General features: G+C 43.6%; 1 protein-coding gene across 3 annotated transcripts in view; it reads left to right on the top strand.

Annotated features, from left to right (window-relative positions):
- LTK (leukocyte receptor tyrosine kinase) overlaps positions 1 to 22761 on the top strand; it is a 103817-nt gene that overhangs the window by 59574 nt on the left and 21482 nt on the right. For 2 of the 3 annotated variants that reach the window (XM_069949788.1, XM_069949789.1), the window contains exons 6-17: positions 914 to 1048; positions 3516 to 3662; positions 4148 to 4248; positions 5260 to 5420; positions 5615 to 5709; positions 9814 to 9912; positions 11646 to 11823; positions 15041 to 15191; positions 16340 to 16471; positions 16580 to 16736; positions 20236 to 20418; positions 20509 to 20607. In XM_069949788.1, the coding sequence (XP_069805889.1) occupies positions 914 to 1048; positions 3516 to 3662; positions 4148 to 4248; positions 5260 to 5420; positions 5615 to 5709; positions 9814 to 9912; positions 11646 to 11823; positions 15041 to 15191; positions 16340 to 16471; positions 16580 to 16736; positions 20236 to 20418; positions 20509 to 20607 (1638 nt within the window). Of the gene's footprint in view, positions 1 to 913; positions 1049 to 2873; positions 2895 to 3515; positions 3663 to 4147; positions 4249 to 5259; positions 5421 to 5614; positions 5710 to 9813; positions 9913 to 11645; positions 11824 to 15040; positions 15192 to 16339; positions 16472 to 16579; positions 16737 to 20235; positions 20419 to 20508; positions 20608 to 22761 lie in introns of those variants that run through there. The other variant, XM_069949790.1, reaches the window with a different exon arrangement.

The raw sequence follows: 22761 nt of genomic DNA, 5'->3' as shown, positions 1-22761 counted from the left end.
CAACATGTGGATGTTTATGCCGCTTTCCGCACTTGCGGTGTTAAGAGTTTGCAGGGGATGCAATTGCTGACAGATTCCCTTTAAAACACAGCGCTACTACCTCATGTGTCCTGGTAACTTTAGCCATTTTATTGGTCATGGACTATTATTCCCTGCTGAGAGCTGCAATATGTCCACAGGAGGAACAGGGTTTACATCATAGGAATCTGCTCAGGCTGAGGTTGCAATGATGGCAAGAAGGTTATTAGCATGTATGAGAGGTAGAAAACCTATAAAATTATATATATAATTATATATATTCAACTGTATTAATAGAAAGCTAGAATAAGGCTGAGTATATATCTATATATATATATATATATATATTCAGCCTTATTCTAGCTTTCTATTAATACAGTTGAATATATCCCAGCTTACTACATTCAAGAGTCTTCCATAGCAAGAGGGAAAATAAAGTGGCTGAAAGGCCAGCTAGAGTGTCCAGCAGAAACAGGATGCCCATTGCTGGACGTACTGTACACTAGAGAGGAAGTTAAGGACAACACCACAGAAAGACCACATGAAAGATAATTTTACTAGAGATCAGCAAACCTCAAGCACGCTTGGATTCGTCCAAACCTGAGTGTGCGGCATTTGATTACTGGTGGCTGAAGAACTTGGATGCAGCACTAGGGAATCCTGGAAAACATGAATATCGCCATAGACTGGATCCATGTTTTCCAGGACTCTCTAGGGCTGCATCCTGCTTCTTTAGTCACCGGTAATGAACGCCGCTTCAGGTTCGCTCATCTCTAATCTTTACCAATAAATCTTAATTTATTAGACAGTTGACAATAGTGTACAGAGTTGGAGCCCCCCTTTAAGTTGGGAATTTATTTGACGACATTGCAGCACTATTACCTTATATTCGCAGGTTATCAAGAAGATTTATCTACTTGTCCGTGGGATTCGTCATTCCGTTGTGATAACGGGGAATGTATCGGTCAAGTAAAGTTGTGCGACTTCCAGACAGACTGCCCGGGGGGAGACGACGAGGGGTCAATATGTGGTAAGTGTTCTCCTTCTGAGCTCAATAGGGTCTGGATCTAATGTGAAAGTGATTGAGCTTACGGGTCCTATTACACGGGCAGATGAAGGCCCCATCAATATTGTAAATGCTAGATTGGCATTCGTTTACTGGGCCTGTTACACAGCCCGATAATCGTTTCGCATGGGCTGCACTGATATCGTTAGTGATGTCCGTGCAGTCCTTGCCCACACAGTTAATACTTCACCTCCCCATGTTCCTGTTGTTCTCCTGCGCTCTGCATGTGTCCTGGCACCGCACGCTGCAGCTTCAGAGCGGCCTGTCTGAGCTGACAGGCCACTCAGCCAATTACTGGCTGGGACCACCGAGACTAGTTATTGGCTGAGCGGCTTATCAGCTCAGACAGGCTGCTCTGAAGCTGCAGCGTGCAGTGCCGGAACCCAGGCAGATGCAGGAGAACACAGGGAACATGGACAGTCAAAGTATGAACTGTATGGGCAATCATCAGCCATTGGCGACTAGTGATTTCAGGTCTGGGCCAAAAGAAACCATCAGCCGATGGTTGTTGTCTCTATAACACGGAGCGATAATTAATTGGGCGAATTGGGACAATAGGGTAATAGGTAATAGGGCCCTTAGGCCGTGTTCACACTGCGTTAGATGCTTACTTTTAACATACACAAAATGTAGTCAACCACATTTTTGCGTACGCTAAAAAAAAAGTATCTGTTTTGACCCTTTTTTTTTTTCTAATACACTGGAAGTCAATCGAAAAACGGATCCAAAAAGATGCACACAACTGCATCCATTCTTGCATCCGTTTTTCATCAGTTTTTTGTTCCCCATTAAACAGACACATTACGCAAAAACCGCAGTGTGAACCCAGCCTTATGGTCAAGTATTGAAACTTTTTACTTCATATGCAACTATGTATTACTTTCAATGTACGACTTACTATAGACAGATCGAAGCTAAGGCTGGGTTCACACTACGTTCTTGAAATCTGTTTTTTTTTTTTCTAAAATGGATGAAAAAACAGATGGAAAAGTTAATGCCTTTGTGTGCATCCATTTTGATCCGTTTTTCCATTGACTTCCATTATTTAGAAAAAAGGATCAAAACGCATCTGTTTTTTTATTTTACACAAAAACGTAGCTGACCTTTAAAAAAAAATGCGTGTTGATCTGTTTTTGTTACAATGGAAGACAAAGGAAAAACTGAATAAAACGGATGCACACAAAGGCATCCAAAGACATGGGAAAGCGTAGTGTGAACCCACCGAATGCAGATGTGATCGACATTACTGGCACCATGATTCTTTCTTCAGGACATCGGTGGATTTTGTACCAAAGTTTTAATGCCTTATTCAAGTCCATTCAATAAAAAAAAGTTGTCCAGTCAACCTATATGCAGCCATCTCTATAGAGTGAGGGTGGGTTCACACTGAGGAATTCTCGCGGATAAATTCCGCAGAATTCCGTCGGCTGTACGCGCCCACGGCCGCGTGCCTTTCCACCGGCTCCATAGACACCATTCTATGACGTGTCAATTCTTTCGGCGGAATGCAGAATCCGCCCGTGCATAGAATGGTGTCTATGGCACAGGCGGAGAGGCGCGCGGCTGTGAGCGCGTACAGCCAACGGAATTCCGCGGAATTTATCCGTGAGAATTCCTCAGTGTGAACCCACCCTTAGAGAGTAGACATAATGGGGGAGATTTATCAAACATGGTGTAAAGTGAAACTGGCTCAGTTGCCCCCGGCAACCAATCAGATTCCACCTCTCATTTTCCAAAGAGTCTGTGAGGAATAAGAGGTGGAATCTGATTGGTTGCTAGGGGCAACGGGGCCTGTTTCACTTTACACCAGGTTTGATAACTCTCCCCCATTGAATGTTCCAGATCTGCCATCCAGTCACAGTTCTAGTTTCTTAACATGAACTTTGATTGGTTCCATACGGAGCACAGAAGACAACTTCTTGATAACATTTTGAACTATTGGAGTGGGAATGACAAGACCTTGGGGAGACTCATGGTTTATAGTAATCCATTCCGTACTGTGAGTTAAAATAGACATCCCATACGTCAAATAATGCCTACACGTCAGAGGGCCCTTACACAACATTGTACTACGAGCCAGATGTCCAGCATTGGGGGGGGATCTATCCTCTCTAGTGATGGGTTTTGCTATTGGTTTGGACGCAATGATAGAGATTCTTCTGGAGACCACATGGGCAACCGGGAACATTGCGATCCTACTGCCAGGACTCTGGTGTTGGGTGACATATGATAGTCTTAGGGCTGCATCCAACGTCTTCAGTCACCAGAGATCAGATGGCACACACTCATCTGAACCAGAGCGGGCTCGAGGTTCCGCTCATGTCTAGGACCTCTCCGTATAGCCCACTAAGTCGCACCACTTCTCCTTACTCTGTGACTGATACATAACATCTGTAATGTTTTTTTTTTTATCCCATTTTTTTCTATTCAGAAAAAATCCTTCCTACTGGTTCCCATTGCACCTTTGAGAAAGGAACGTGCGGCTGGACGGCTAACATCACGGGGGGTCAATGGTGGAAAGTTGCAAACGCTGGCGAGATAAATCATGGAGATAAGGAACACGTCATGGATATTGAAGGTAGTGCAAACAGAAAAGCCACAATTACAAGAAGACTTTCCTCTTTTTTTTTAAAGCAGTTTTTGCCATCACCTATAATGCAGCACTGTAAACCCGCTTTGGGGCACATCTGGGTTTGGGGTTGTGACATCACAGGCCCGCTCAGCCAATCATCAGATGCTGCAGTGTCCCACCACAAAGAAGAAAGAAAGGGTTCGCCCTGAGGGTTTGCTTCTGATCTGGACAGTCCCGAAAACAGACAGAGGTGGCAGCAGGGAACACTCTGTTAGACTGGAAATAATACACTACTTCCTGCAGGACATACAGCAGCTGATAAGTACTGGAAGACTTGCATTTTTTTAAACTGAAGTTAATGTATTTAAAATCTGTATAACTTTCTGGCACCAGTTATTTTTTTCCCTCCAAATACCCCTTTAAGGCTACAATATGAATATTTCTATATTGAGAACACACCTTAATTACCTTTTGATCTGTTTTTTTTATAGGTAACTTTCTCCACCTACAAATAGAGAGTGGGCATAACGATAGCTCTGCAAGTCTGTACAGCGACAGTCTACCCCCCGTGGTTGCTGAAAAAGCCTGTCAGGTATGTATTATAATCCTTAAAGGAGTATTCTAGGGAGGAGCTTTAATCCATAATTGTGCTCCGACTTGTAAAAAACATGAAAATAACATCTACTCACTCTCCCACATCTTTCACATTCTCCCAGAGCCGATCCTGCTGCACACCACTTCGTGTACTTGGGGCAGCACATAGTGATGCCTGCTTAGCCAATCAGTGAGCACAGCAATGTCCTGCCTCAGCTAGTGATAGGCTGAGCAGGCAATAAGCCTGATGACCCCAAACACAAGTGCTGAGCAGAAGGACCGACTCCGCCCCAAGGCCGGGGGAAATGAGCAAGGTGAGTATTTGTTTTTTATGCTTTCACCAGGTTGAAAACAAGTATAACTGAATGCAATTTAAGTGAATCCAGTCCTGGAAAGCATGAATATGGCCTATGGCTGTATCCAAGTTTTCCAGGAAGCCTTAGGGCTGTATTACACGGGCCAATTATCGTTTGAAAAAACGATCATCGTCCTGTCTAATAGGGTGAACAATTTAAGATCGTTTGTCATAGTGGTCATTTGAGATCATTTATGGGTAATTGCCAACAAATCTTCCCATGTAATACCACCCATAGAGCTGCATCAAACTTCTTCAGCCCCCAATACACAAATGCTGTTTGGTCCAGTTTGGATGAACCCAAGTGTGCTTAAGGTTTGCTCATCTCCACTAATTTCCTAATAACACACCCTCTAGGATCCAGTAGAGGGTATATTGCTATTGCTAGCCTTTAAATGTTATAATAGGTTGCAAAGTTCTTATTCCAACACTTTTAATGCCAGCAAAGTTGACGACCACCTATCTGCTTGATAGGTGTAGGAGGGACGGCACTTCCGTGGGTCGGTGGTGCTTGAGGTGACAGTATCCAGAAAGATGTAGAGAAAACCCGGCACTCACCAAATAGTTGTGATCACTTATTGTAGTGCAGTATGCATCAGCTACAGTAAGGACGCGTTTCGGCCTTAGTGTGATAATATTCTTTCTTTCATTTAGTTCACTTTCAAGTTTCTAGTACACGGAACCTTCAATGGGTCCCTAGCAGTGTACGCCCAAGAAGAAACCACTATGGAAAGTTATGGCAAGTTATGGGAAGTAGATGGAAGACACACGGCCTGGTCTACAGCTTCCATGATGGTTCCCCACTACATGAACAGGTTTGGATATTATTCCTAAACATGTAAGCACAAGTCGTCGTCTTCTTATTCTGCTGCCCTTATCAACATTCATGTAATAAAGTTTATGTGGATGTTTTTTTATTTTTTACATTTACGACTTCACGACTTGTAGTCCTTTATGACTTCATGACTAGTAGTCTTTCTTGAGCCCACTTTTTCTTGTATCCCATCAGGTTTCGCATACAGTTAGTGGCTACATGGGGCTGGAATTCATTCTCGCACATCCTGGTCGATAATGTCACCTTTTCTGCTGACTGCTTTCATTCTGGTAAGTGGCATGGAGCTGGGGCGTGTGATAACCATCCGGATACTACACCATGTTGCTTGTACAGTAATTGCTTTTTTTTTTTTTTTTTTTTTTTACTGTATGAGATTTTTTTTTTTTACTTTACTTGCGAGCTTCACACGTTCAATGACTTTTCTTACCGATACAGTGCGGAAAATAAGTATTTGCTATACTGACAATTTTGCACGTTTTGCCACCTAGAAAGAATAAAGAGGTGTATATTTATACTGTATATGTAGGCACCCTTCATCTGTGACAAATAGAATATTTAAAAAAAAATCCTCAAAATTACTATTCAATTTAAAAAAAAAAAAAAAATGTAAGATTTTATGGAATGAAACAAGTATTTGATCACCTAAAAAATTGTGGCTCCCTCTGACCTGTTAGTTTTTCTTTAAGAAGCTCCTCCTACTCTGCACTCATTACCTGTATTCATTGCACCTGTTTTAACTTGTTACCTGTATAAAAAAAAACACCTGTCAATTACACTCCAACCTCTCCGCCATGACCAAGACCGAAAAGCTGTCTGAAGACACCAGGGACAAAATTGTACACCTGTACAAGGCTGGGATGGGCTACAAAACAGTAGGTAAGCAGCTTGGTGAGAAGGCAACAAGTGTTGGCGCAATTATTAGAAAATGGAACAAACACAAGAAAACTGTCAATCTTCCTTGGTCTGGGGCTCCATGCTAGATCTCACCTGTGGGGTAAGGATGATTCTGAAAAAGGTTTGGAATCAGCCTAGAACTACATGGGAGGACCTGGCCAATGACCTGAAGAGAGTTGGGACCACAGTCTCAATGATTATCATTAGTAACACACTACACCATCATGGATTAAAATCCTGCAGGGCGCACAAGGTCTCCCTGCTCACACCTACACGTTTGCCAGTAACCATCAGGATCATGCAGAGGAGGCATGGGAGAAGGTCATGTGGTCAGATGAGACCAAAATAGAACTTTTTGGTATCAAAATCACTCGCCATGTTTGGAGGAAGAAGAATATTTTTCTGCAAAAGGGACAGGAGGACTGCTTCCCTCAATAAGAGCATTGAAGATGGGTTGTAGCTGGGTCTTCCAGTATGACAGTTCCTGAAACGTCATGCTGTCCCTGCCTCCCCCCCGCTGTCCCTAACAAAGATCAGATAGCAGGAGGAGGCTATCTCACACAGCCTCCTTCTCCTGCCCCTGCAGCGTCTATGGAGCATCCGGAGGGGGATCTGGGGGGTTACCATAGCAACCCAGACGCTGCCTAATGCGTCTGGGCTGCTATTGTATATACTGATCAGGCCCCTGCACTGAGGCAGGGGTCTGATCGTGTGAATGAGCTGTCAGTGTCCTGACAGCTCATTCACTATATAATACATTACAGCACAGATCATGTGCTGTAATGTATTATAGAGGTACCTGTAAAAGTAAGTTTAAAACACAAACATAAGTAAATAAGTTAAATAAATAAATAAATAAATTAAATAAATAAGTAAATAAGTTAAATTAATTAAATAAATAAGGAAATAAAAATAAATAAATATACACATATTTGGTATTGCTGCGTCCGTAATGACCCCATCTATTAACCAGTTACATTAATTATCCTGCCCGATTAACGCTGTAAAAAAAAAAAAAAATTACCAAAAATCCTAAAAAACACAGAAAAACTTGCCCAAAAGGTATACCACTAAAAGTGTCAGCTTATGCCGCAAAAAGAAAAAGCCCTCACATAACTCAATTGGCGAAAAAATAAAAATATTATTGCTCTTACAATATGCAAGACACAAGCAGTATTTATAGTATAAATGCTATAAACTATAACAAAAGCTATATAACATGGATATCACTGTAACCGTACTGACCTGACGAGTAACGATAACATGTCATATGTGACGTATAGGAACCGCTATATAACATGGATATCACTGTAACCGTACTGACCTGACGAATAACGATAACATGTCATATGTGACGTATAGGAACCGCTATATAACATGGATATCACTGTAACCGTACTGACCTGACGAATAACGATAACATGTCATATGTGACGTATAGGAACCGCTATATAACATGGATATCACTGTAATTGTACCGACCTGACGGATAACGATAAAATGTCATATGTAACCTATAGTAACCGCTATATAACATGGATATCACTGTAACCGTACTGACCTGACGAATAATGATAACATGTCATATGTGACGTATAGTAAACGGCGAAAAAACTGAAATTAAAAAAGGCCCCAAAATTCACCAGGTCATGTCTGCGGCCTGTGGTTGAGTCAGGTGACGCACTGCGGCCACATATGGGGGATTTCTAGAAACAATGGAATAAGAAGAATAAATAGTGAGTTCCATTTCTCAGTTAGTATTTGCTGTGTTAGAGGAAAAAATGGATTAAAATTAAATATCTGCCAAAAAAAAATGAAAAATGTAAATTTCCCCTCCAACTTGCTTAAATTAAAGGGTTAATAAACTTATTAAATGTTACTTTGAATACTTTGAGGGGTGCAGTTTATACAGTGGAGGGATTTATGGTGGTAACTAACATACAGGCCCCACAAATCCACTTCAGAACTGGACTGGTCCCTAATAAAATCAGAATTTGAAATTTTTCAGAAAATTTGAAAAATCGCTGCAAAATTTCAAAGCCCTCTAACATCCTAACAAGTAAAAGTACGTTGACCAAATGACGTCACCATAAAGCAGACATGTCAGACATGTTGCAGTAATAATTAGTTTATGTGGCATGACTATCTTTCTTAGAAAAAGAGAATTTTGAATATAAAGAAAGGTAAATTTTTCAAATATTTGGGCAAATATTGTGTTTACAGAAAAACTACTGAATGTATCAACCAAAGTATACCACAAACATAAATAGGAATATGTCAGGAAAAAACGATCTCAGAATAACCGCGATAGTTAGAAGCATCGAAGAGTTATCACTACATAAAAAGACAGGTCAGATTTGAAAAATAGTCCTGGAAAACTCCGCCCACCAGCTGCTGATTGGCAGTTATCTATCCATGCTGTGTATAGGCAGCAACTGTCAATCAGCAGCAGTGGGGGGGGAGGGGTGTGGCAGGAATCCTATTCTCCTGCATATTAGGAGAACGGCTGAACAGAATGATGTAAGTAATACACCAATCTGTTCTGCATTTATATCACTAGTTTATGCTGCCCTCATTCTATTGCGTCAAATCCTTATTTCATGCAATAAATAATGATAAATAATTTCTCTTTAAACAGTTTTTATTGAACTTCGGCATATAGTGAGGACATAGACAGTGCATTTCTAGGTAGGTGATGGCATAGTAATATAAACACAATGTTAACACAGTAATCACGGCCTACAGCGTAAACATCCAGGAAGAGAACGGATTGTCAGGAACTGTGTGCAGAGGCAGTAACATTCTTCAGTGTTATACCATCTCAGAAACATAAATATAACATCTTAGTGCAGTTGAATGCAAGGTCCTGTCTATATTATTGGACCCAAAAAGCTTAGCGAGCTAACTTTTAAAAAAAAAGAACAAATAACAAGAAGGGAAAGGGGAAGAGGGAGAAAAAAGAGGGGGGAGGGGTTGTCCGTGGGTCTCCGCTTGCTCCAGGAATTGCCCGAAAAAGCAGTCATGTCCCATATTGCGCCTCTAAATTGGCAGGTCGTCTGCAAGTTGTCTGGTGAGGTACCACGTAGTGTCTTGAAATGTGTGTTCGATTTTACCCTGGATTCGGAGGGGCAGTGTAGGGATAAAAGTTTCCCATACGGTGAAAAATTTCTCCACTCTACGTTCCTTGAGAATGGAAGCCTCCATCCAGTCTATTTTGAAGATAAATATTTTCTAAAAATCAAATAATGGAATTTTTTATAGGATTCTGAAGTGTTCCTACAATAAACATCCCAGACCTCTCCATTCTTTGTAAGTTGGAAAACTTGCAGTTTATCATGTTCTTACTTTCCCCACTGTATGTGTGTGTGTGTGTGTGTGTTTGTGTGTGTGTGTGTGTGTATTTGTGTGTATTTGTGTGTGTGTGTGTGTGTGTGTAGATGGCTATGTAAGCTTGTCTCTGTATTTTTGTATTGTGCCAGGAAGAATAGAAAGTAGTTCTGAAGAACAGGATGGCTTATATGAGATGGACCCTTGGGAAGATGATATCCTGAGCCCTCTATCAGAGCCTATTTATACAGGTCTGTATATAAGATTGCAGATATTTTCTTGAAAGTTACATTTCTATTTTCTCCTTTACGTTGTATATATTCAGCAGCAGGAGGACTGGGGCTTGTCAGCTATTATCCCGATTATATTGTTTCACCTGTTACTAATAGATTAAAGATCTAGTTTAAAAAATTCAATGTAAACTCCAAGGTCCAAGGATACGTGGACGGAAAACCTGTCCACCCACATATAAGACGTAGGTGTAAATCATTCTACATATTGATTCTTGATAGTGCATTAAAATAGTGCGAGCCTTAAGCCTATTTCCTTCCTGCGGGTCCTGGACACCTCAGTCAGACGGACTTGTCAGACGCTACTAATTGATCATTAATCACTCCGACCGTGGAGCGCCTTACAATCCAGTTCCTGATAGCAAGTGCGGGGAAAGCTATTAAAAGAACAATATTTGATCCCTCTCGCAGTGTTGAAACTGCTAGCACCATGTGAATGCTAAGACGCTGTGAGTTTACACTGATTGACGGGTGATTTAATACTGATTGTGGCCTAACTTGTAGCTTTTGGGCCCCAATGGAAAATCTGTGCCTACCATGTGCCATACTGGTGTTCATTTATGGGGTAGAGGAGCCTACCCAGACACGTGGGCTGTGCACCCTGTATAGTACAGGAATCCAACTTGCGTCCCTCCAGCTGATGCAAAACTACAATTTCCATCATGCATTGTAACATTTGAAGGTGTGGAACTGCTGTGCCATGGACTAAACCGCAGCAGGGGAGCAGAATCTAAGGGTCCTATTACATGGCCTGATCAATCTAGATTGTCGCTTGTTTACTGGGCCTACTACACGGCCCGATAATCTTCTAGCAAGGGCTGCAAGGATATTGTTAGCGATGTCCATGCAGCCCTTACCCAAACAGTAAATACTTCACCTGTCCATGCATCCGTTCCGTTCTGTGCACCTCCTAGGCTGCTCTGAAGCCACAGCATGCGGTCCTGGGAGCGTAGGAGAAGACCGGAAGCCCGGACAGGTAAAGTATTTACTGTTTGGGCAATTGTTAGCCATTGGCCGCGCATTACTATTATGCATAGTGATGCATGGTCGGTGGTCAAGGATTTTGGGTCTGGGCGTCAAGAAATGGTCAACGTTTCATCATTGTCTCTATTACATGGAGCGATAATCGGCCGAATAGGGCCCTAGGGGGTTACTGGTCTTCACCACCGCAAGGCAGGTCTGGGCTTGCTGCGGCTAGCCAGGGAGTGGGGACCAGTAAGACACCTGAAAAGAGGTCAAACTACAAGTGAAGCCAAGCCCCGCCATGTGGACTGTGAGGGGGGCTCTAGAGGAGCAGGTGCGGAGGCGGCCCGAGGTATGGGTCACCACCACAGACATAGGCATAAACAGAGAAACAATGGGTCATGATGAAATAACGATGACACGTTCTCTTGTATAGATAATATTTCCTTAGGTCTTTTTGATAGAATAATTTATATATTGACTTGTAAATCTTGTAAATTTGACATTTTGACATCCAAGTTCAGCAGCCCCAGCTAATCAAATACCGAATGTTCGGGTTTGGATCGACTCAAACCCGAACCCGGTTCGCTCATCTCTAATAGTGACCAATCCGAAGTTACCTGCCCCTCCTCCATAGCCGGTTAGACATGGAGTGATGTTTGTATTGTTACCCCTTTACGTTCATGTTAATCACTATGCCTCTCTCTCTTTCATTTGTTGCCTTCACACAGAGGATGAGGAAGAAATATACTGGAGATTTTCAACATGTGGCGCCAGCGGACCAAGCGGTCCCACCCAGGCGCAATGTAACAACGCTTACCGCAACAAGAACATCTCCGTGATTGTGGGAAAAGACGGTCCTCTTAAAGGAGTCCAGATGTGGAGAGTTCCATTCACCAAAGTGTACACGTGAGTAGAGACTCCATCACAGACAACGCGATTGCTTTCGCCTCTTCCCACCGTGTTTTCCTCAGTTTTTACGGCCCTGAGGAAGACAATACCAGCTAAGAATTTGAGGACAGATGTGAGATATTAGGCTTATAAGTCAGGTACCATTTGATCCTTGTTAAAGATCCTCTCATAGTGATGGGAAGCATGTGAGAGATGAGCCGAGCCCCATGTCAGGCTCTGAGCGCTCTTTGAAGTATTTTTGCTGGCAAACATTTTTTAAATCATACGAATTCCATTTTTTTTCTTTTTTTTAAATGCTGTGGAATAATATCCTGGTGTAGACTCCCCAGACAGGGCCATACGTAGGGTTCATGCTGCCCGAGGCCAGGACTGAATGGGCCCAAATTTACTACATACAATTTCTGAAATTGACAATCATTTCCAAACAAGTGAATGGGAATGTGCCCAAGTCTGAACAAAAATTTCTGAGAATATACTGGGCAAAGGTTTTCCAGGAAAAATGGCCTACGCCAGTGTCAAAGAAACCCCCTCCCCCCGCTATCCTCGGTGTACGCCTCTTAGTAAAGCCGGCCAGCCCTGCGTCTGGAGTAGGCTTTGGAGCACAAAGCTACACCTGTGTGTATCATGATATACACCTGCGAGCAGGGAGCGTAAATCATGATAAATCGGGTGCAGAAGGAGGCCATAACTCCTCTCACCTTGATGGACCTTCAGGCGGACAGGGAAATGGCTGGGGTCCATGTCAGGGAGCAGGCAAGAATCTGCACCTTCTCCCTGGCATATGCCAGGGTGCATCGTTTATAATTCTCCACCTAAGTGTAGTGTTTGTGCAGCTCAAGTCGCAATCTCTTCATTAAAGGGGTATTCCTAGTGTGGTGTCCCACTAGAGGTGTTGCTATTCTATATACCCCTCGCAAAAGCCTGTACTCCAAGTTAAAGTGGTAACGAAGTGATACTTAAGTTTTACCACTAGATGTCGCTATTATCTGTGTATGCACTTGTATGTTGCACAGCTGTAGTGAACAAGGAGTTATTGTTTGTTGCGATCTGCGCACCAATAAGAGCTCTCTTCTCTTCTTCACCTATCTCTATTCTCCTTTTTCTCTTTGCACTTTCTTCTCCACCACTCACAGGGGACATTACACCTCCTGTAGGAAGTTGTCACATGGGGAGAAGAAGTGCACGCCTACACTTAGTGAGTCTTACCCAAGTCTTGGTAGAGAGAGGATGCAAGACAAGACAGTCCCTGTTGTAGCTCAGCTGGGCCCTGGCTCTGCCAGGTCCCCACTAGTCCAGAGTAGTCTAGTCTAGTGTGTGGTAGTGGACAGAAGTATGGACAGCGCAGAGACTCTTTCTTTTTTTTTTTCTTCAAAGCTACACCTATTACTAGTATGCAGTGCTAAGCTACTAAGGAGAGGACAAGTCAGAGAACACCCCAACCCACGCCGAGAAAACGTTTAAAGGTGCAGGACAGTATCCTGAAACAAGAGGAACTGATCCGGATAGAGCAAAGTTGCTACAAGCCCTCTTACTCTATCTCGTAGTGCGGGTGTAACCAGGTAATTTGGCCACCCTGCTCAACACAGGTAACAAGGCCGGGGACAACAGATGGTATCACCAGATGATCACTGTAGATATCAGTGGTGGGCAGAGTTACAGATGGTGTTACAGAAGGTGTTACCACTTGCCTAGCCCACAGAACAGAAGGAGATCACATGTGCTCTGTCTCAGAAGGGAGAGGGAGGACAGAGGAGTGGAGACAGAGTGGACCAAGGACTTTAGGACTGAGCTATAGACAAGAGAAGAGACAGATGTGGAACCTATTAAAATACAGATGGAACATACATAAAGATATCAACATGTTGTACAGGGTATATCCCAATTATTAGCTCCTAGCTAAAAGCTTGTGCTGGCCATCACCTTCTCAACGCCTCCAAGTAATTTAGATGAATATGTTTCAAGATTAGCTTCAGATGATGTAATAGAGACAACAGTGACATTACTTTGATATAGTGGCCCTAGGGCGTCTGTAATGCTATCTGTCAATGATTAATGTCCGGACTTGTCCTGCACCATTACAGACAAATGAGAATGTTTATAAAATAACATATTACAGTCTTGTTGTTCATTCATCACGCTGGACAGGATTCTCTGTGCAATGAAATGAACTTCAGAGAGACATCACAGATATGGTGTATTCTTTCCAGGCTGACACAGTGCTCTCTGCTGCCACCTCTGTCCATGTCAGGAACTGTCCAGAGCAGGAGAGGTTTTCTATGGGGATTTGCTGCTGCTCTAGACCGTTCCTGACATGGACAGAGGTGGCAGCAGAGAGCACTGTGTCACACTGGAAAGAATACACCACTTCCTGCAGGACATACAGCAGTTGATAATTACTTGAAGACTTGTGATTTTTAAATAGAAGTAAATTACAAATCTATATGACCATCAGTATTTTTGCAATACGGATTGTGGCACTATAACAAGTACCGATATGCGAACAGGGCCACTGAAACTCGTTCAATCTAATGGGTGCATAGAGTCGTAGACCCACAATTGCGGACAGATTTTACAAACATGTGACTGAGACCTTAGGCCTTAGACTCTTCAGTTTTCTCTGAGCTGGTGGATGTATATTAGCCGCTATGATGTCTTTCCTACACTGTATACACAGAAAAGAGAAAACAGCTCCTTTGTATATCTATAAAACCCTCAGAAGTAGCAGCAGCATAGAGGTCTTTTTAGAGAAGAACTGGGCTGCCCCATCTCCTCCCTTTTCCTTCTCCTATATTCACAGACTGCTATGTTCCATGAGCAGCATGTAACTGATCACTGAGTGAGCTGATAAACCTTAACTGTTTTGACATTTTATTTTTTTTTTTCATAAAATGGATACATTAAACAGGCTGAAAAAACGCAGTGTGAACCCGGCCTTACAGCTGCTTGGTGCTGGTCTTTTCCTGGCTCGGAGCACTGGTGGTAGGCCCAACGATCAACGAACAAACACACACACCCCTGTGATTCTAATAACAGAGGAAAGGGGGTTTTGTTACACTTGGGGGGGGGGGGGGGTGACAGACCTGTGGGCGGTGCTGGGAAAAAGATCGGCACCGAGAAATGTTGTTGTTTGGTTTTTTTTCTTTTTAGTTTTGGTTCTTTTTAGTTTTGGTTCAGTGATGTTGTTTCTCATATCATGGAACTCCTCTGATTTTAGAATCTCTGCATATGGCGCAGCTGGTGGTAAAGGAGCCAAAAACCACAACAAGCGTTCCCATGGCATCTTCATGTCGGGAGTGTTCCATCTGGAGAAAGACGAGCTTCTCTATATCCTAGTTGGCCAGCAAGGAGAAGATGCATGCCCGGGGGTAAGTATTAACGGACCGTGTTACAGGGAGACTAATGCTAAAGCCGGAAGGGAAGTAGTCGTGCAGAGGTTCCCCTTACTTAGCATTACATCTGCTAGTCACTATGGGGGTCCTCCAGCATCGACACATTGCATCAGTTGCATCAAGATAAAAACTCCATCCATCAATTTAGAACAGTATCGGAGCTGACAGCCATTCACAATGGAAACTGAACACTAACGTTGTGTAATATGCAATAGGTTTCTGATATCTGGAAGCAGTTGGATGCAGCCCTAAGGCTGCCTGGAACACATAGGCCTATGGCTGTATCCATGTTTTCCAGGAGTCCCCAGGGCTGTATCCAACTTCTGCGGCCACCGGTATTCAAATGTCACCACTTTTGGGTTTGATCAACAGGAATTTTAAGGGGCACTTCACTCAAACATAACTTTTGATATGTTGCTGCCCATGGTGAGACTAACAACTCCTTCCATACTTGGTATTATCTATTCATTCTCCTTCCCCCAGTTCTGAGCCGCTGCTTTCTGCTGAAGACACAAAAATCTGTGTGTGAGCTTTTCTCTCTGTCTCCCCCCCCCCCCTTTCCTTTCTGAGACGGCTAATGTAAACAAGTCCCTATCTGCAACTTTGTACCAACTTTAGGCCCTATTACACAGAGCGATAGTCTGCCGAATCAGGACAGTAACGCTCTGTGTAATAAAGACAACAATCAGCCAAAGAGCTGATCATCGGCTGATCGTTGTCTTTGGGCAAGTTTAAAAACCATTGTCTAGCAGATCAGCGTTTGCTTATCAGGAATATTGGGTCATGTAATATGGCCCTTTGTAATGCCGGGAGGGATAATCACAGTGAGTTCATCAGCAACTTGACCTCATATTAACCCTCCCAGCATTACAAAGAAGCTATAAAGTTGCAGATACAGCCTGCAGGGACTTGGTTGCATATGTCCTCTCAGAAGGGAGGGGGGAGACAGAGAGAGAAGCTCACACACAGTTTTCTGTGTCTTCAGCACAAAGCACTGGGGGAAGGAGACTGAATAGACAATAACAAGGATGAAAGGAATTGTTAGTCTCCCCATGGGCAGCAACATATAAACAGGTATGTTCGAGTGTAATACCCCTTTAAATTAGTGACCTTCTATATCGTAGAAAAATAATAAGACCCAAGAAATCTGCATGGGAGAGTCCTCCATCTTAGAGGATGAATACAGAGAGAAGAAATCCCTCTCCGACTGGGCTGGAGGAGGAGGCGGAGGTGGGGGAGCTACTTATATATTCAAGGTGAGAGAATGCTTTCATACCTAATTGCCCAATTTTTCCAGTTATATCTATGGGCGGTTGGTAATTTTATTTGATATATAACATTTATATATATTTTTCCTATTACAGGAAGTGAATGGCGTGTTTATACCGTTACTGGTGGGGGCAGGCGGAGGGGGAAAAGCTTACCTAGAGGATCCGGATGATTCATCAGACTTTGAACAACTGGAGACATTTGAAAGGAATATAGCCATTCCCGGGCTGAATGGAAAAAGTGGAGCAGCAGGTACTAGAAGACCATGGTCAATTACATAGACTGTGTCAGTACCTTCACTATATTATCGCATTTAATGTCTCTTTGTGGTGCACTACTGTGAGGCTCGACCGGTCACTTGCCCGATGGTATTGTGTGACGCCACTACAGTGGTGGTTGGTCGGGATATAGCTCAGCCAGATGTTGGGCACACAGGTATGGAGGCACATCTGTTTTTAATTTAGGGAGGCTGGCTATACCCTTTCCCTGTGGTCGGTGACCTGCCGGACTGTCACGATAGTCCCAACCCAAGTAGTAATGTGCTCTGCCGGAACTTTAGAAGAAGAAGTATTAGAATACTGAAGACTTGAAAATACAAGTTTAGTTGTGCCCATGTTTCGACCTTTGTCGCTATACCACCTTTTGCCCTACAATGTCGGGTGACCCAACTTTCTAGGGTGACACAAGCCCCAGACCTTGTTACCTCGGTTAAGCAGAGTGGCCAAGTTTACCTTGTTACACCCGCGCTGCGAGAGAGTACGTAGGCTTGTAGCAACTTTGCTCTATCCAGATCAGTTCCTCTTGTTTCAGCATACTGTCCTGCACCTTTAGACTTTTTTTCGGTGTGGGCTGGGATGATCCTTGACTTTGTCCTCTCTGCGAGTGTTTAGCACTGCATAGTGAGTAGAAGTGCTGCTTTCAAGAAAAGAGCGTCTGTGCTTCCCATGTGCGCCTGTCCACTACCTCACTCCAGACTAGACTACACTGCACTGTCCTTTAACAGGGGACCTGGCATAAGCCAGGGCCCAACTTGACTGCTGTAGGGACTGTTCTGGCTTGTGTTCTCTCTGTACAGGAACCAGACTAAGACTGACTAAGAGTGAGACTACACTTCCTCTCCCCATGTGAAAACTTCCTACAGGGTATGTAATACCTGCTGTGAGTGGTGGAGAAGAGAGTGCAAAAGAAGAAGGAGACTAGAGATAGGTGGAGAAGAGGAAAGAGCTCTCATTGGTGCACAAATCACAAACAACAATAACCCCTTGAATACCACAGCTAAGCAATACTTAGACATAACATATACATACTACCGACATCTGGTGGCAAAACTTAGGTACAACTTAATTACCACTTTTACTTAGAGTACAGGCTTTTGCAATGGGTGTATATACTAGCAACACCTGTGGTGGGACACCACATCTTTAAGGCTGAGTATTTAGCAATGTTTTCAAGCAAAATCTTAAATTGTGTATGGATCAATATTAACACATCTTTATAGCAGTCAGAGCCCGGTTTATTTCATACGGATATCACCTGGATAGGCCTAGAATTATAAAAATCTGCCTGCAGAAAATTTTTATTTTTTAATGAAGTGGATAACAAATATGCTAGATATTGATGCTTCTGTTGGAATACACAAAGTTTTTTTTAATGACAATGCCCTTTTAACGTTACCACCTATCTACAAGATGAACGATGAATAGGTGACCAATTGGGGTCCAACTGCTGGGACCCTCACCAATCACGGGAGTCCCGGCGTTTGGACCCCCTGGTAAGCTAGGATAGGGAATAAAAAGATGATGGCTAGGGGTCTGACTGCTCAGACCCCCACCGATCTCGAAAACGAGGACGCAATCACTTCACAGCGAAGGAGCACTCAGCCCGCATATGTGGCCACCCTGGTAACCAACCTATCTGTTCTTTATGGAGCAGGCGAATGCATAGTTGCCAACAGTCGCGGTTTTGCCGAGACTGTTCCGATTATGAGAAGACAGCCCTGGCAAAACCATGTCCCGGGTATGTCCCTGGAAGCCCCGCCCCCAGTTCATGGAAGCCCCGCCCCTTCCAGCGCAAGTGCTGTTACTCATGCAGAGCAGGGATAGGAGTCCCTGGGGGACTAGAGGAACCATACAGATGAGGTAAGTATAGCTTTTTTTCTGTTTTAAATACAGATGAAGGGACAAGAGGATGCTGAAGGGGGTACTGGTATGATGATGAAGGGACAGGAGGAGGATATAGGAAGAAATAGTATGATGATGGAGGGGCCCATAATGGACAGAGATCGCAACGTACTGGGGAGCGAAGCGCACAGCAAACGCCCAGACCCCAACCCATCAAAACTTTTAATATGTCTCTACGACCTCTATTTTTACCTGGCATTTGCCCCCTTTAAACATTTAAAGTGGCAAACGTTTAAACCATCAACAATGAGAGGATAACTTTCTGCAGATGGTTATACAGTGTGCCTTCAATTTATTAGCCATCTAGGTCACAAAGTGTCTCCTGACCTCCTGGATAGAAGCGGCTTACACAAACAGGGATGTAACATAAATAGGAAGGTTTACGCATAGGGATAGGACTGTATTTGAACATATGGATTTTTTTTTCATTACACAAAAATTTATGTCTGTTTACTACGACCCGGGCTTCATAAACTGTAAGGAAGTGATACCAGATGGGCGGTGATAGGTTACATATGGCCGTATCCATGTCTGCCCGCATACAGTTGTTTGACATGTATTTTACTTACATTTGGAGGCAGGGTATCTTGTCCGCAGCCCCTCAGGCCCCCCAGTGCTGAGGATAGATGTCTGGTACTGGAAGGGACCTACAAACCTGTGCTACTGCTACACATTGCTGAGAGGGCCACACACAGAAAACAGCTGTCCCGCAGCCACCTCCCCATACCAACACTTGGGAAAATTATACCATGGACAGGCAAAAATAGTGACTTTATATGTGGAAGAGGAGTTTTTGGGGACCCTTAAAGGGGTACTCCAGAGGGGGAAAAATGTCACATCAACTGGTGTCAGAAAGTTATAAAATTTTGTCAGGGTCCGTTTACACAGAAAGATTATCTGACAGATTATCTGCCAAAGATTTGAAGCCAAAGCCAGGAATGGATTTGAAAAGAGGAGAAACCTCAGGCTTTCCTTTATGACATGATCCCTTTTTATAGTCTGTTCCTGGCTTTTGCTTCAAATCTTTGGCCGATAATCTGTCAGATAACCTTTCTGTGTAAATGGACCCTAAGTCACTTCTATTTAAAAAAAAACAAAAAAAAACAAAAAAAAAAACTTATCATCTGCTGTACGTCCGGCAGGAAGTGGTGTATTCTTTCCAGTCTGACTGCTGCCACCTCTGTCGATGTCAGGTTCTGTCCAGAGCAGTAGCAAATCCCCATAGAAAACTTTCCAGCTCTGGACAGTTCCTGACATGGACAGAGGTGGCAGCAGAGAGCACTGTGTCAGACTGGAAAGAAAACACAACTTTCTGCAGGTTATACAGCAGCTGATAAGTATGGAAAGACTTGAGTAAATTACAAATCTATATAACTTTCTGAAACCAGTTGATTTGAAAGAACAAGATTTTTCGCAGGATAACCCCTTTAAATCATAGTCAATCATATTCCATGGTCCGGATTCCGCAGCTGATAAGTACTGGAAAGCTTGTGTTTTTGTTATAATCTAATTTTATATAATTATATGATTTTTATTCTATAGTTTATTCTAATAGTTTTTTGTGTCTATAGGTGGGGGCGGTGGCTGGAACGACATAACTCAACTGCCTTGGGCTGGGAAATCTCTTCTGGAAGGGGCAGACGGAGGACAGTCTTGCTACCAGGCACGGGCCAGCCTTCAGTGGGACACCAGTGGAGGCTTTGGTGGTGGAGGAGGACCATGCAGTTCTGGAGGTGGAGGAGGGGGGTACCAAGGTAATAACATTGCCTCCACATATTTATGTATTCTTCCCATCTTGGTTTTCGAGCATCTGTTCCTGAACCTTTCGTTCTCTTGATTTATAGGCGGAGACGCTTCCCAGCTGAACGATATTTCTGCTGATGGCCAGGATGGGGTTTCATTCATAAATCCATCGGGAGAGATGTTTCTTCAGCCCTTGGCTGGTGAGATCACTAACAGACTGAAGTCATATTTCTGCTCTGGAGTTCCATAATACACTGGGGAAAATAAGGATTTGATACAATAGGAAAATAGAAGTTGATATTTGGTGCAGAAACCTTTGTTTGTAGTTACAGAGGTCGGACGGTTCCTGGAGGTCTTGACCAGGTTTGCAGATGCTGCAGCGGGGATTGTGTCGCACTCCTTCATAGCAGGCGCGTAGATAGGATTCATGGGGCCCAACAGCAAGAAAGTGTATGGGACCCCATGAATCCTGTAGCCTTCCCCCTTACTCACATGACCCTGCCAGTCCCACGGCATTCCGTTCTCCTTGATCTCCGTCGCACATGATGCCACTGACCCACCAGGAAGCTGGCAGAGCGGAATGCGGGTTGGGGGCGGAGGATGGTGCCGTGCAGAGACTCACCGAGGATGGTGCCAGCAGCCGTGCCGAACGCTATCACTGTCCAGGGGGCATGGGCTGTTAGAGAAGTGCCAGAAGGGCCGCCCATTAGTACCATGGGGGCCCAGGCCCCACAGCAGCTGCTTGGTCTGCCTCCTTGGTAGTTACACCACTGCTACATAAATATCTTCTCCAGATCTTTCAGGTTTCTGAGCTTGTTGCTTGACAACATTGAATTTCAGCTCCCTCCAAAGATTTCCTATTGGTTTAAGGTGTGGATACTGGTTAGACCACTCTAGGACCTTATAATGCTTCTTACAGAGCTGCTCCTTAGTTGTCCTGGCTGTGCGTTTAGGGTCATTGTCATATTGGAAGACCTAGCCACAACCCATCTTCAATACTCTTAATGAAGGAAGGGGGTTGTTGGACAAAACCTTGTGATACATGGCCCCATCCATCCTCCCTTCAATACGAAGCAGTCGTCCTGTCCACTTTGCATAAAAGTACCCCTCAAACTATGACGTTTCCAACTGTGTGCTTTACAGTTAGGAAGGACTTTGGGTTCTTGGGTTTGTACTTATCCTTCTTCTTTCACCAAAGGAAGGCGAGTTCCATTTCGGTCCCACCTGACCTTCTCCCATTCCTCCTCTGGATCATCCAGATGGTCATTGGTGAACTTAAAACAGGCCGAGATGTGTGCTAGTGTGAGCAGGGGGACCTTGTGTGCCCTGCAGGATTATAATCTATGACGGTGTTTATAATGGTAATCTTTGAGACTGTGCTCCCAGCTCTCTTCAGTTCATTGACCAGGTCCCCCCATGTAGTTCTGGGCTAATTCCCGACCTTTATCAGAATCATTCTTACCCTACAAGGCAAGATCCTGCATGGAGCCCCAGACCGAGGAAGATAGACTGTGATCTTGTGTTTCTTTCATTTTCTAATAATTGCACCAACAGTTGTTGCCTTCCCACCAAGCTGCTTGCCTATTGTCCTGTAGCCCCTTCCAGCCTTGTGCAGGTCTACAATTTTGTCCTTGGTGTCCTAAGTAAGCCATTTGGTCATGGCCATGGTGGAGAGGTTGTAGTGTGTGATTGAATGTGTTGGCTGGTGTTGTTTATACAGAAAACAAGTTAAAGGAGAAGTCCAATGAAAATTTTTATTAAAGTAATGTATTGCCCCTCAAAAGTTATACAAATCACCAATATACACTTATTACGGGAAATGCTTATGAAGTGCTTTTTTCCCTGCACTTACTACTGCATCAAGGCTTCACTTCCTGGATAACACGGTGATGTCACTTCCTAGATAACATGGTGATGTCACTTCCTGGATAACATGGGGATGTCACAACCCGACTCCCAGAGCTGTGCGGCTGTGGCTGCTGGAGAGGATGATGGCAGACGGATGCTCAGTGTCCCTCCAGTGTCCAGTGCCCTCTCCAGCAGCTACAGCCCGTGCAGCTCTGGGAGTCAGCTTGTGACATCACCATTTTATCCAGGAAGTGACATCACCATTTTATCCAGGAAGTGACATTACCATTTTAACCAGGAAGTGACATCACCATGTTATCCACAAAGTGACATCACCATGTTACCTAGGAAGTGAAGCCTTGATGCAGTAGTAAGTGCAGAAAAAAAGCATTTATCAGCATTTCCCGTAATAAGTGTATATTGGGGATTCGTAAAACTTTTGAGGAGCAATACAATACTTTAATAAAAAAATTTGCTGGACTTCTCCTTGAAAACAGGTGCATCTA

Source organism: Dendropsophus ebraccatus, chromosome 13 (assembly GCF_027789765.1).
Source record: "Dendropsophus ebraccatus isolate aDenEbr1 chromosome 13, aDenEbr1.pat, whole genome shotgun sequence".
Taxonomy (NCBI): Eukaryota; Metazoa; Chordata; class Amphibia; order Anura; family Hylidae; genus Dendropsophus; species Dendropsophus ebraccatus.
Note: the sequence above shows the minus strand (reverse complement) of the source record. Positions and strands in the feature narration are given on the sequence as shown.